The sequence below is a fragment of the Archocentrus centrarchus genome, chromosome 12, assembly GCF_007364275.1.
Source record: "Archocentrus centrarchus isolate MPI-CPG fArcCen1 chromosome 12, fArcCen1, whole genome shotgun sequence".
Taxonomy (NCBI): domain Eukaryota; kingdom Metazoa; phylum Chordata; class Actinopteri; order Cichliformes; family Cichlidae; genus Archocentrus; species Archocentrus centrarchus.
In genome coordinates this window covers 8015215-8029959 of record NC_044357.1, presented here as the reverse complement: position 1 = coordinate 8029959, position 14745 = coordinate 8015215, and the positions used below count along the sequence as shown (strand labels likewise).

The 14745-nt window shown below is 38.3% G+C and overlaps 2 protein-coding genes across 2 annotated transcripts; both read right to left on the bottom strand.

Annotated features, from left to right (window-relative positions):
- Positions 1-1372: 1372 nt before the first annotated feature.
- On the bottom strand, positions 1373-9565 carry btc (betacellulin, epidermal growth factor family member). Its single transcript, XM_030743075.1, has 5 exons — positions 9238-9565; positions 8516-8623; positions 3391-3508; positions 2952-3098; positions 1373-2556 (listed from the first exon to the last, which is right to left on the bottom strand). The coding sequence occupies exons 1-5, from the start codon at positions 9275-9277 to the stop codon at positions 2415-2417; spliced, it is 555 nt and encodes a 184-aa protein (XP_030598935.1). The 5' UTR covers positions 9278-9565; the 3' UTR covers positions 1373-2414.
- Positions 9566-12401: 2836 nt separating this feature from the next.
- gng10 (guanine nucleotide binding protein (G protein), gamma 10) lies at positions 12402-13599 on the bottom strand. Its single transcript, XM_030742973.1, has 3 exons — positions 13388-13599; positions 12639-12766; positions 12402-12542 (listed from the first exon to the last, which is right to left on the bottom strand). Exons 1-2 carry the CDS (start codon positions 13466-13468, stop codon positions 12641-12643), a joined length of 207 nt encoding a protein of 68 aa, XP_030598833.1. The 5' UTR covers positions 13469-13599; the 3' UTR covers positions 12402-12542; positions 12639-12640.
- Positions 13600-14745: the final 1146 nt, after the last annotated feature.

The window sequence follows — 14745 nt, the reverse complement described above, 5'->3', positions numbered from 1 at the left end:
CTTTTTCACAATATGTCTTTTTGCTTTTATAGCACATCTACTCTTTTCCTGCAGATAAGGGGAAGACAGCATGTTTCTGCACGCTTACCTTCAAATCTAGACCGTTATCAGCCACATTGCCCTTAAGACCTTCACAGAAGCGGAAGAGAAAGCTCCACACAAAAGAGAGCCGATCATCATGTCCAAAAAGCACTGCACTGAGTCTGACCTTATCAGACCTCCTCAAAGTAGTGAGACCTCATCAAATAAATGCGCCCACTCCACTAACACAACGCAAAGCTGACCAACTGCAGACTTCACATTCATAATCACCAGACAGACACGAGGATGCTGTAAATCTCCTTATCCATCTCTCTGCATTTTCACAGTCAAATAATTAGTTTTAGATGACCTCCTCCTTGGGATCCCATTATGATATCACTATCTGCCATATTGTAAATCATGCTTCTAAGAATAGCTCAGGAGTAATAGCTTAGTCATGCTGACTAATACAGTGTCTGCATGACTTTTCAGATTTCAGTAAGATGACAAACTAAAGTAAAATATAGCAAATTTTAAAGTCTCTGAATGCAGACAAATGTCTTTAACACACTTTTAGAGGACAGTGTAATACATGCTGTGACACATTCTTTCTGTATTGTTGCTATTATTTCATTCTTTTAAGCCTTGCCATGGGATGCTGGGATAGATTTTTTCTTTTAAATTGAGCTGTAAAGTATATTTTTCCAAAAAAACATATGTAAAGCAGTGAGTTTCAAGGACAAGTGCAGTTCCAGGATAATTCCAGTTTTGGGACATAATCCTGCAGGTTTGTGCCAGCAGGATTATGTCGCATTATGTCATAGGATGATAGTGTGTTATGTTCACTGTCAGACTGGTATTTTTTTTTTTTTTGGCTCATGCTGCTGACACAAACTACAGCACCATAGCAACAAAACAATCACCTATAAGGAAGCATAATTATCCTTTAATATGACTGCAATGCATCTTGTTTATGTGGTCCACAGAGTCTGTGTTGTGGAAGATGAAATAATGCTGTAGTTTCATATGAAGGTTTACAGAGATACAGTACCTTTAGCTGCAGGAATTTGCATGTCAGCAGTGATCGTGTATGCTTTTAGTTAATCTGCAGACTGAGGGCATGTTCCATTTCTTAGAAAGCTTCACATAATGTCATTCATTTGAAAATATTTCGCTGAGACATTTAGAAAAAACAATAAATGTAAATGCACAGTGCATATTGAGTGCATATTTATTGATAGGTGACGTATAAACAGAAGGAACAAGCTTCACTGACTTTGTCCTCACTGTCGTCGTACTACATTTAGAGTTAATACACATACAAATACCCCAAAGTGAAAGGCTGGCAGTTTGGAAACTGTCTCATACAGTGGAGCACTTTTACTTAAGCCGAGCCTCCACACACAGGCTCAGCTGTTCAGCCTCTGTAGCTCGGAGGCTGCTCAGCTCCAAATATACAGATCAAAAAAGCCTTCAGCACAAGTTCTCCTTGTCTGCTTCCAAGCCAGGAGAATCCAGAACTGTGTATGTATATGTGTGTACACACACACACACACACACACACACACACACACACACACACACACACACACACACACACACACACACACACACACACACACACACACGGCTTTTCTTGCATTGCTAATGTTTCTGAGTAACAATATTCTATGTGACTTAAGTTCTGGTGACTGCAGACTAAGTGATGCTAACTGCTGATTTACTGGTAGCTAGACTTGAATCTGATTATGTGACATGACACCAAAGCAAAACCAGCAGTAAACAAATAGGAACAATACAAAATGACACAAAGCTATTAAAAAAAAAAAAAAAAAAGCAGCTGACAGTACTTGCAAGATTGTGCATTTTTATACATCTAATGGTTTATTCACATGACAAGAGTTCCCTGGAGTTCATGGAGTGCAGTATCTTCATACAGTCCTTTTCCTTTCATGTTTTAGTGCCCATGTGTCGCCCACGCAGGCCACTATCTGGTCAACCGGATCAACTGTTATCACCGCCTGCCAACTGGTGTCACAGCTTTTTCCAACATAGCAACAGTTTATTTAGTGCAGTGCAGCCCAGCAGCATTTAGTCAAAGGGTACATGAGCCTGTTCCTCCACAGCACTGGAAAAAGCAGCAGCTAAACACAGCTCTCCCACTGATATTTATCATTAATCCTGGAAGGCATCTTCTTTGTTCTCCAGCTTTTTTGAAGACAAGACAAGGGCACGAACGTCCATTTAGTGCAGCAACAAACACACTTTATCCATAAATGTCCTTCATTCAAGGCCTCAGTACCGTCCATGAACCTCCAATAGCTCACAGCAGCTGTCTTTTATGTATAAACGATCACCAGACACGTGGATACGAATGTGCCTCAACTAGGATCTCATACAGAATTGGTAAGCGGTTGCTCTGCTGAGTCTGGTTTTAAGATTGAGTTTGCTGCACTGCTGTCCATCATGTCGAGCTTCTCTGTCCCATTCCTTGGTCCCTCCCTTCGTCTTTCCCTCCGTAATCTCCTCCTGCAACTGAGAAAGAAATAATCAGGGGACATGCAAGAGCAAGAATTAATCATCAGTGCGCAGTAGGCATTACTGATGTTTGATTAAAACCACAGGCAAAATGCTTTTATTTCTTGACATAAAAAAGACAAGTCCATTAATTCAAATTATGTCTATATGTCAGCTAATACATGACAGTCATAAGCTTAGCTTAACAATTACCAGTAGTACAAAAACATTAAAGTCCCTGATTTCACTCTTGAGTATTTTCTGTACATCTCACGTGGAACTACTGTAACTGCGTCGGAGCTCTTATAAACACTGGAGCCCTAAAATCAACCCTGCGTTCAATCTTTTACATGCATTTTGTACATCAGTGAACGACATTTCATTTACCACCCCACAAACAAACAAAGACTTACTGTGAACAGATGCAGATCAAAACAATGACGAGAATTAATAACACAAGCCCTGCGATGACACAGGCAATTATGACTTCTCGTTTCTCTCCTATCTGCCAGTCCAGGTCCACGTATTCACACCTGGAACCAACGTAACCACGCTGACACCTGAGACAAAAAAAATAAAATATATTCTTAACTTTATTTTCTTGCTTTTGTGTGCATTTTCTTTGCAGGCATCTGTTTGTCTACTTCTTTAAATGTGTTGGGAATGAACAGTGAAAATCCATTGTAGTGCAGGAACACAAATGACAGCTTTCCTTTGCTGCCGGTTGTTCTGTTTTAATAACTATCCTTGTTACCCGTCTCCACTCTACAGCTACATGATTTGCAAAGTGCATTTTCCTTTTATTTACATTTTACACAACTTGAAAACAGGGTTTGGACATCTGTGTCTCACCTGCAGGACGGTGCCTTCTGTTCCTTAATGTAACGACACTCCCCATGGACGCAGTAATGTGTAAGTTCCTCAGGACAGTTTGAGAAGTGGTCATTCGACTGTCCAGTATCTAATGTGTCTGGTGGAAAAGTAAAACGCCAGCAGCAGGACAGCAGTTTATTAATTGTTAGCATGAACATTATAAATGCACTGTTTATTTCCCCTTAAATGGTGCCACATTTGTAAGGAAAATACATTTAGTCACCCTCTTACAATAATGACTGAAGTCTTTTTTTTTCAAGTTTTTCAGAAAAGACAAAAAAACTGAACCAAACATTGAACATATGATGATTTAGGCAAAATTAAAACTTTCATTAAAAAATGACATAGGCCATTATTTTAAGAGGGTGATGATTTGTGGGTTGAGCAGCAGCGTTGAGTATGTGGGTTCTCCCAATAAAAACTTGCCAAATCTTCTCTGCCAATGCCAAACAGCTTATTTAGCTACTGACTCTTGTTTGGTGTCGTTTATTGGATTGGATGATTGAAGTCTGAAGAAACAAGACATACTGACAATTTAACAATTTATTCACTTAACAAATCGGGGCATCAGTAGCATGTGGAAGAACCAAACACAGCCACAACAGCACCTCCTCTTCATGCTGGTCACCAGCTTGGCCACACACTGCTGTGGGATGACATCCCATTCTTCAACCATCTGCCAGCCAATGTGGTTCCCACAAGTGTTCAGTGGGGTTGAGGTCAGGCTTCCTGGGGGCTTTATGAGACTGGAGGTTGGCTGTGTGCTGTCTGCTCATGATTGTTTGGTAGAGAGCTGTCGGCCATATCATAATGCAAACCTTGACTGCCAATTTGTAGAAGACTGCCTTCAGTTCTTAAGTGCTGAGGGTGAGGAAAGGGTTCTTCTTTGTGACCTGTCTCTGACATCCCCCATTATATGGAACTTGACCTTCAATTTGGAGATGCTATATGGGCTCACAAAAATTATGTTGCAGCTTGTTTTTGCGGAACACCAGTTTGAAGATGTCCTACGGCCTCTCCAGATCAGTCAAACATGCATGCTTGGAGCAAACACCAACTGACCACTTTAGCAGGGTCCATGCTCAACCAGAAGCTCAAAACAAGAGTCAGTATTAAAAATATCAGTGTTTGGCATTAGTAGAGAAGAATTGCCAAGTTTTTCGTGGGCGCAACCCATTCCATGATTAACTAACCGCTTTATTATCTAACATTCACGCTCCAACGCTCGTGTCGGAGAGCAACTTAGGTTAAGTATCTTGCCCAAGCATACATTGGCATGCAGCCCGGAGTAGCCAGGAATCAAACCGCTGACCTTCTGATCAGTAGGTGACCTGCTCTACCTCCTGAGCTACAGCCACTCCAATGTAATGTTTGGTTAGAGAAAAAAAAAAAACCCTTCCTGTTTCAGTTTGTAAAAAAACACCACAATATTAATACTACTAAATTTTTAATTGTAAGGTCACCATTATTGACTGTATATAAAAGATGAGCGTATAGTGTCTGGGTCTAAAGTGAAGCCAATGCCAAAGTGCCTTAACCCTGCATTCTATCTAATGGTCAGCAGGGGGAGACTCTTTGAGTAAAATAGCCTACTTTTGATTTTGGAAAACATTCTTAAATGTCTCAGTCTTTAAAGTTGTCAATAAAGCATGATGCTAATTTTTGTAAATTATGGCCTTATTTTGTAAATTATGGCTTCTAATTAGAAATCTAAAAAGCACTGGGTGGCTACAGTTCTCATTTTGCCTTTAGTGTACAGCTAAAACACAGAATGGCTTTGGTAGAGTCATAGTAGTCACTTTGTCTAAGTGAAAAAAATCAACTGTCATCAAACAAGCAAATGAGGTTGTTTCTCCAAGTGTCTATTTTTGTTACTGTTTTGTGATCTGTCATCCTGTTCTCTGATGTACAACTTCACCTTCTGGAGAGGTCTGGTGTATATATATATAGACTGTTTGCAACATGATCCAGTGCAGAATCCTGCAATGCCTGGCAGGAAAGGCCTGGTGTCATCAAAGTGTCATTATCCACGTGTCTCTACAACCCCAACTCTTAAAAAAGTTGGGACACTGTGTAAAATGTAAATAAAATCAGAATGCAATAATTTGCAACCCTCATTAACCCATATTTTATTCACAATAGCACATAAAAAAAAAATTAAGAAAAATATTGACTCATTTTGAATTTGATGGCAGAAACATGTCTCAAAAAAGTTGGGACAGGACCATGTGTGTAGCACCCTGTGTTGTCCAGAGAGGATTTTAACTGCTCATCAGTCCTGGGTCGCCTTTGTAGTATTTTCTATTTCATGATATCCCAAATGTTATCAAGGGCTGGACTGCAGGCAGGCCAGTTCAGCACCTGGGCTCTTCTATTATGAAGCCATTCAATGAAATATAATAGATGTAGCATGAGGTTTAGCATTGTCTTATGGAAGCCCTTCCCTGAAAAAGACGTCACCTGGATGGGAGCATCTGTTGCTCTAAAATCTGTATATACCTTTCAGCATTGATGGTACCTTTCAAGATATGCAAGCTGCCAATCCCACTGAGGCCCTGATGCACCCCCCCCCCCCCCCCCCCCCATACCATCAAAATCAGCAAGGGACCATCAGGAAGCTGTTTTTCCACTGTTCCTCAGTCCATTTTAAATGATCTTTGTTCCAGAGAAAACAGCTGAGTTTCTGGATCATGCTGGACCTTACTTCTGCTTTTAATACTGTTGACCATCAAATTTTGTTTGATAGGCTGAGACACTGCCCCTGATAGATTTGTGCCTATGATAATGGAAACTCTTGGTTCCCTTACCAAATTCGCTAAATCTTCCATTAGGAATCTTGGGGTAACCTTTGAATCTGCTTTCACTCTAGATGTCCATATCAAATCTCTGGTTTGAGCTTGTTTTTACCATTTAGGGAACATTGCTAAGTTAAGATCCATTGTGTCACACTCTGAACCTGAGATTGTTATTCATGTATTTATTTCATCACGTTTGTATTATTGTAACACATTGTTTACTTGTCTTAGCAAAGCTTCCTTGAAGCTGCTCTGGCTCCAGTTTAAGATTCTGGTTCTGACTTTTGGAGCTCTTCATAGACAAGCACCAGCTTACATCAGTGAAAGCTTCCAACCATACATCCCCATCAGGTCCCTTAGGTCATGTGATCAGGGCCTACTGGCTTTACATCATACAAGGCTGAAAACTAAAGGAGACAGAGCTTATGCAACAGCGGCTCCCGACTCTGAGCTTGAAAGTTGTGGATTCAGTAGTGTCTTCTAAAAAAATGCTAAAAACTCACCTTTTTAGACTTGCATTTGGTTAGTTTTTTTTTTCTTCCTGTTTTACTCTGCTGTTATGTTGTGAAGCACGTTGTGATATTTGTCTTGAGAGGTGCTATATAAATAAAATTTTACTTTACTTACTTACTTTAAATACCTGGGTCTCTCCACCCTTTGGTTTGAGAACTGAAGAAGCCTTTTGGATGTGAGGTGAAACATGTTCAAGCAACTTAAATAAGTCACCTTTTTCAAGCTCCATAGAATAGAGCTTTAACCTGTATTTATGGATGGTCTAGTATACTATGTTCACAGAAAGTGATTTCTGGAAGTGTTACTGAGCCCATGCTGTGATTTCTATGCTGGAATCTTTATCACAATCACAGCCCTCGCAATTTTACAAGGAACATGATTCTGAAATTGTTCCACAATTTGTAGATACAGGTTTACTGCAAATTGGTGAACCTCTGCACAACTTTACTTCTGAAATACTCTGCCTTTCTAAGATGATCTTTTTCTACCCCACTTAATCTAATTTGCTGCAAAATATTATTCAAGCTGTTCCTTTTTTATGTACTACTTACTTTTCCAGCCTTTTGTTGCCCCCATCCAAAATTTTTTGAGATGTGTTGCTGCCATCAAAATCAAAATATAATATTTTTCATGCAGTTTTAAAATATCTCAATTTAAAGACGTGATATATTTTATGTTTAACTGTGAATCATTATATCCTGTTTTTTTTTTAACATTTGGGATTGTATTATTAAAATTCTTTACTAAATGAAACACATAAAAAGTTGGGATTCCCTTTCTTTTTGTCTGCCTCGTCCTTTCCTTTCTCTCTATCACAACCACACATGATAAAACACACCCTGACAGCTGCTGGTTAGCCATGGAGATGAACTCGTGACCACCAGTTTCACATAACACTTCTTCTGAATACCGCTATCTTTACAAGCCGCTCTCATGAAATTATCTTTGAATATTGAGCTTGTAAAAAAATACTGCTACGACATCAATGAGAGCGCTTCATTTGTTAGCTGAAACATGAGACCCGGTTTGCTGCCATGACCTCAGTGCTGAAAGGAGAAATCTCCGGTTACAAAGTTTAAAGAGATAGTTTGGGAAGTAGCTTTATTTGGTTTCTTGCAAGAGTTAGCTGAGATGAGGCAATCGATACCACTGTCACGTTTGTGAGCTGTAAAGCTAACACCTGCTGCTGGTTAGCTTAACTTAACTTAACTTAATCGTTTTGTTTTATCACACACCAAATTGAACAATTGTGCTAAATAACACATTTCATCCTGTTTCTGCTTTTTCTGCACAGCTTAGCTAAGAACACATTTTATAAAGCACCTCAATTTCATATACAGTACATCTATTTTTTTTTTAACCTAAAAGGGACTTAAACCTTGGAAGTATATTGTTTTTTGGACACTTGTGCTGAAAATACTATGCAGTGCATCGTGATTTTAGTATGGCTTTTGGGAAAATAGAACTACCACTTGTGGTGTAATGGAGATGGTTGGAGAAGCCATTGAAAATGAGTGCCCTGTTGGTATCTAGCTTGACCTACATAAAGCTTTAGATACAATAGATTATAGTCAATTGTTAAGGAAATTAGAGATATATGGGATAAGAGGTATAGTCTATACCTGGTTGAAAATCTTTTAGAAACTAGACAACAGTGTGTACAAATTAACAACATTGTGTCTGGATGTACATGTTTTATACCCACATCTTTCCTTCCACCCTCAAAAAACTCAAACCAACCAAGCAGTTGTGACACCGTGAAGGAAACGCCCCGCTTGCCACCTGTGCATATCTACCTGTGCAATTGTCTCTGTTGCCATGGCGATGACAGTGGGACACAGTTCCATTGGAAGGCCCATCTGTGGCATTCCACTCTGCCAGGCAGTATTTGCATAAGGCCAGAGCTGCAGCCAGAAAGACAAATGAAAAGCCAATCACACACAACAAATATGTGCACATGCACATTTTAGCCAACGTGTAACCACATTCAATTTGCAGGATCTGGATAAGAGATGACAGGACTTTTACTACTCTATAAACATCCTGTATTACTTTCCCTGGTGACTGTATTGGCCAATAACTGTTTATTTAATATATAAATCTGTAGAAAGTATAACATGACGGAGAGTTCCCAAATGTTACATTTAGGGAAGTCTATTTTGATAGTGATGAATGATCACAGAGGATACGCATTGCTGCATTCATTCAATCATTAACCACAAGTGAAACTTATTGTACAAGTTGCCTAGAAGGGAAAACACTGCCTGTAAACCTGTTTTGGCTCCATTACTTTGATGCTACATGATTTTAATACTAATCAAAATGACACAGAGCTATTCAAATGGTATTTTACAAATTCCATATAAGGAGAAGACTGACACTTAGAACATGCATTTAAAATAACAACTATATTTACAAATCATTTTAATGTTTCAGGTTTTTAAACTCCTGTATGATAAACTCAGCCTTCTGCTTATGAACAGTGAGAAGGAAAGGTGAACAAGCAAAAGGATCTTACCTATCACTATTCCCACATAGAGTCTGTATACCTTGGCCATCTCCTCACTTGATAAAAGTGTTCATCCGATATATTAAATTTCAGTGTCATTGACAAACAGAAGTCAGACTGGTTCAATTCTTTCTCAGGGGTCAATGACCTTTGAAAAAGGTGTGGACAGGCTGTTGTAGTTCCCCAGTGGAATGTCGTATTGTGGTTCTTCATTGATGGTGGCTGAGTTCATAGTCAACCGGGAAAGCTTGAGGCTATAACCAAAGCACATTAACCCAGTCCAAAGCTCGCTGGCTCTCCTGTGACTATCCTGAGCTGCAGTGTGTGAGAACAGAAAAGGGGGTGGCACTGAAACCCAGCTCTGCTTTCTACTCCCCGCCCACACCTTTAAAGGAGAAGACAACTCCATTCAAGCTATTCTGGTTATTTTCCCTTTAGAGAACAAGTTTGCCTTTATACCTGAGGTAAAGAATGAAGTGACAGGTGGAGCGTTCACTGACAATACGCAGCAACCTGTTTACCTGAAAAGGATTTCAGATTCTATTTTTATTTTCCAGTGCACTGTCCTTCCCTGGTTCCCTGGTACAGAAAGCAGCTGAATGTAGGTGGACTGATAAAATCTGACAGTGAAATAGACAGTTGGAACAGCTGGAATGCTCAGGGGTCTGGACTGATTCCTGCAGAGGTTAAGAGAAGTAAAATAAAGTTTAATGCAGAGGTTTAAATGGCTGCAGCTACCTACTTTTACTCTATTTACTCATTAAACTTCATTTACAAAACTTTATTTATTATCTATGTTTAAGGTGAAAATTTTGTAAGAAAAACAAATATAATGAACCAATTAAATCAGATTTTTACAGCACCAAAAAGCCTTAAAATACAACAAATTAACTCCACCTTAAACACATACAGGAAAATGCTGCTTACACATGAATGCATCAGTAACAATGTTAAAGCATAAAATAGATTCACAGTGGCCTTTTCACTAAATTGTGCACATAATGCACAATTTGACGATACTTGCATGAGTTGAGGAGCTTGTTCCACAGGAGAGGGACCTGCCTCTGCCTCTCTCCTTTTGGAAACTCTAAACCTGGTCAGCAGATGGTGTAATTTAGCGCCTTGAGGCAACTGTCTGTAACACTGCCCTGCACCGTTACACCGAGACAGATTCCTTGTTTGTGTGAAAACCTGACGATAAAGGTAATTCTGATTCTGAACCTTTACTGCCATTTTGGGGTGGAGAGTCAAAATTTGCGTGCACTACATATACAGCAGTTGCATGTTTTTGGTTTCATCACTTATATCACTGTAAAATTTATGAGAAGATGGAACAGAATAAGCACTTCTCTAATCTTGATGACTACTCAAAGGGCTTTGGACTAAAAGCCAAATATAATCATACATTCATGCAGTGCTTTATTCAATGCACTTTATCTGCCTTTATCACATTCATGGATAGTTTAGAATCACTAATGAACCTAACAGGCATGTCTTTGGACAGTGAAAGGAAGCTGGAGTAGTACACCCACGCAGGCAGAAGGAGAGCATTCAAATTCCACACAGAAAACGCAGCCAGCATTCAAACTAGGAACTTTCTCCCTTCTCAGTGCTGCTCGCTGTACCACCGTGCCACTTTAAGATGAGTCCAAACCTGATGTTTGACCTGTAAACGTGAACTTGTAGTCAGTAACTGGCTTAAATTAGTCCAAAAAAAGATCTTTTGTACCCATTTTTTTCCAGTCTATGACATCATGGGGAGAAAATAAAACTTGATTAGCTGAAGTCTGTCCATTATATGCTTTACTTTTGAATTTATTAGAGACGCTCACATTTGCAGTAAATTAGCTTGTGTGCAAAACATTTACTTTGATTTGTGTGCACAAGATAAACACTTGTTCACAGATAAAAGATATCACCTCAGTGGAATAACTCGCCTGGCTGTGAGGCTGCCTGCACCTATAAACCATTTACTGTCCCAGCATGTCTAAAGCTCAGCAACATAAACATGCATTTACACCCTGAGTGTAAATACATCTTTACTAATAATATTTCTTTCATCTCCACTGGTTATGTGGATAGTATAAATAAATCCCTCTTCACTGACACCCTGAAATCCCTTTGCCTAATTAAAACTGTAAATTAGAGAGTTAAAAAAAAAAAAGCCTTACAATGAGGGTCACTGATTGTAGAAATTCTCACTACAAATTTCGAGTGTAACAGTTTTCTTTTATAGTAACGCAACATTAAATATTTTGTTTTGGCAAATGCACACTTTAGTAAGAAACACAATAAATTCATGAATAATAAATGTTTTCAATGACATGTAGTAGGTAAATAAGTTTAGTTTGTTATTTCACATTAAGAAATAAAGAAAAAAAGACCAAAAAAAAAAAAAATGGCACATTGGTTCATTTAGAATTTAAATTGGGCCAGAGAGTGTTATCAGGAAATAAGCTGCTTTTTGAAAATGAAAAAGTAGTTTATTTAAAGCATCTATGTAAACCACTAAAGCCACTAAATAAACAGACTGGTTGTATAGATACACCCCCATCCTCTTAGTGTTTGAGCAAAGGTTGCTAGTAAAGGAGGCATCACGATGGGAGAGCTATTGAGACGCAACCATGAAACTACAGTGAGAGGAAAAGGAAGTGATAAAGCAGAGAGCTGTCTCATGACTGGCTACCCTTCTTTTAGAGCGATTAAATAGTTTCTTGAACAATGTACACACATCAAAAATAGAAGTTTGCTTTTTAAACAAAACATACAAATGAACTGACTAAACTGACAATGACTTAAGTAAACTGTCCTCACTCAAATAAAGTGAACAACGTGGCGGTTTCATGTGGTAAAAAAAGAAAAAAAAAGCTCAAAGGCTAAGTGAAAAGTTGCACTTTGTCTTTGCAGTTTTGAACAGGAAGACCCAGTTTCCTCTCTCTGGCGGAACATCCGGAAGCTCCGACGCCACGAGATTCCAAGGCATAATTTAGAGCTCAGCTACAAACATCCGCTTAGAAAACTTTACAGATAATCTCTGTGTGACTGTTTGGTGCAGAGACGACATTCACACAGCACTACATTTGTAAACGCAGTTTAAATAAAGACTAAGGCGATCGCAGTTTCACATAATGTACTTTTAATGTGTTTCACAAAAAAAAAAAAAAAAAAAGATGATTTACAAAAACGGTGTAAAAATATTTGCTTCTTTCTTTCTTAGAAAAAAACATGAAATAAAAATCTAGAAAACTATAAAAACAAAGTCAAATTTATATCTTCTTTGAGTGAGATGCCACTTGTGTCCACTTTGTCTTCCTCTGCAAAAAGTGCAAAATGTTTTATTCCACATCTGAAATCCAGTAACAATAGCAGGCATTACAAAGACAAAGGCTGCACAGCTTGTGGACTCTGACCTTCACACTATGGCACAGGAGCGCGGCTCTCTGAAAGGGTTGCTGCCTGTGGGGACTCCAACCAGCAAAGCGTCTTTTCCCGCGTTCTGCAGACAATACTGCTGGAGCTCTGCAGCTGCCTGGGACACCTGGAAGAAGACACAGAAAAAACACATTCAGGTGGTTCAACTTTCTGATTCACATGTACTTTAAAAGGATTTAGAAACATTTCAAGTGCAGGCTCCCATTGAACTTGTTTTATCTATAGCTGTTGAACTCATGGGGAAAACCCCTCCAATGAACTGACAGCCAATTACTCTCAGCTTATTAACACTCATAGCAGCAGATTTGATGGACTAATAAGAGCCTTTATTTAAAAAAAAAAGAATCATTAATGATGTTTCCTGTTGTTGGTAAAAGTACTGATGCTATAATCCAAAATGTTCCATTATAAATCCTTCATGGAATATGTAGCATAGGTAAAAATACAAAATTATAATCAGTTATACATTTATTGAACATTCATGGATGCATGCTGCAGTAGTGCAATACTGTACAGTAGTGCAAGACTGTACAGTAGTGCAATACACACTACATTTTGAATAAAATAAAAGTGAAGCATTGTATTCTGAAGTTAATCTAGTTGCATTTTTTTCTCTAATGTTCATACTTATTAAACATAAAATGAAATAAATCACCAAAAGCAAATTAGTAAAAAGTAAGCAGTCATGTTCTGTAAAGAACGCAGGTTTAAACAGTCTCCTCTTTACCTTGATTCTTTCCACACTAGCCTCAAGCTTCAGTTGTTCTACCAGCCTTCGCATGTTGGACAAATTGGAATTGGAGGTCATGTTGTTCAGGAGTATTTGGGAGAGAAAAAGAAAAAAAAAAAGACGTCTCTTCAGTCTTTGGCTTCCAGCTGTTGACTTCACTAATGGGCAGCAAATGCTGGACAGTAACAGAGTGGCTGAGTTTCTTTCCAAATGACCTCAGTGCACTCAGCTGAAGAAATAAGGAGGGATGCAAGCACACTGACCTCCCCGTGTGCTCCACAGACACTACATGGAAAAGTGTTTTAGATCTGTAGTTTAAATGTGAATTGAAGCTCCATTCACCCAGATTAAAAGTCCAATTGTGTTCAAAGAGACTGTAGACATGTTATCAGTGAGCTTCCTTAGAAATACACTTGAAGACCAAAAACACAGAAGGAAAAGCTCATTTCAGTTCAATGCAGTTTTCTTTATATAGCACCAAATCACTACAAACAGTTACCTCAAGACGACAAGCAGTGAAATGGGTTTTATCACATTTTTGTCGAATGTAGCACAAATGATTGGGGTGTTTTCCCTTTTGGATTTTACCATTAAATATATTTTGTGGCTTCTTTTTTCCTGAGGTTTAGTATTAAGTAGTTTTAATGTGCATAAAGGTTTACATAAGCTGGTATCCAGTAGATCCCTTTTATAATAGATTAAGGCATTTGTGGTATTATTATCCATCCATCCATCCATTCGCTTCCACTCATCCTGTTCAGGGTCGCGGGGGGGCTGGAGCCTCTCCCATCATTATAATTATTATTATTATTATTATTATTATTATTATTATTATTATTATTAGTGGCATTGATTGATTTTCACTCTTGATTTTTACATTTATTTTCCCTTCTTTTGCTTTTTTTTTTTTTTTTTTTAAATAAAACTGCTATTTAAATACATGTAAACTGTAAACTTTGTGCATGTAAAAGCCCAACAAGGGACAAGAGCTGGAAATTAGTAGTAGCTATAAACTCTGTGAGCAGTTTCATGCTCTGTGTTGGAACCGCGTTAAACTACAATGACCCTTTTAAAAAAATAAATTGAGAAATTATTATTGCGTTTGAAATTATTTAGCTTTTTCTATCAATGTTGTCTATATGCATCAGAATAGAAACTAAAATATAATTCTTTCTTTCTTTCTTACATGTAAATAAAAATAAGCAATAAAGTACTTTGTAAACATGTAAACTGAGAAAGAGGGCATTGACTAGCCTTCAACAGCACCATACCGCTTAATAAAATGCTCGAGAAGGAGTAGGCTGAAATATAAACTAATGATTAATTATTACTTTATGATAATTAACCAATAATTA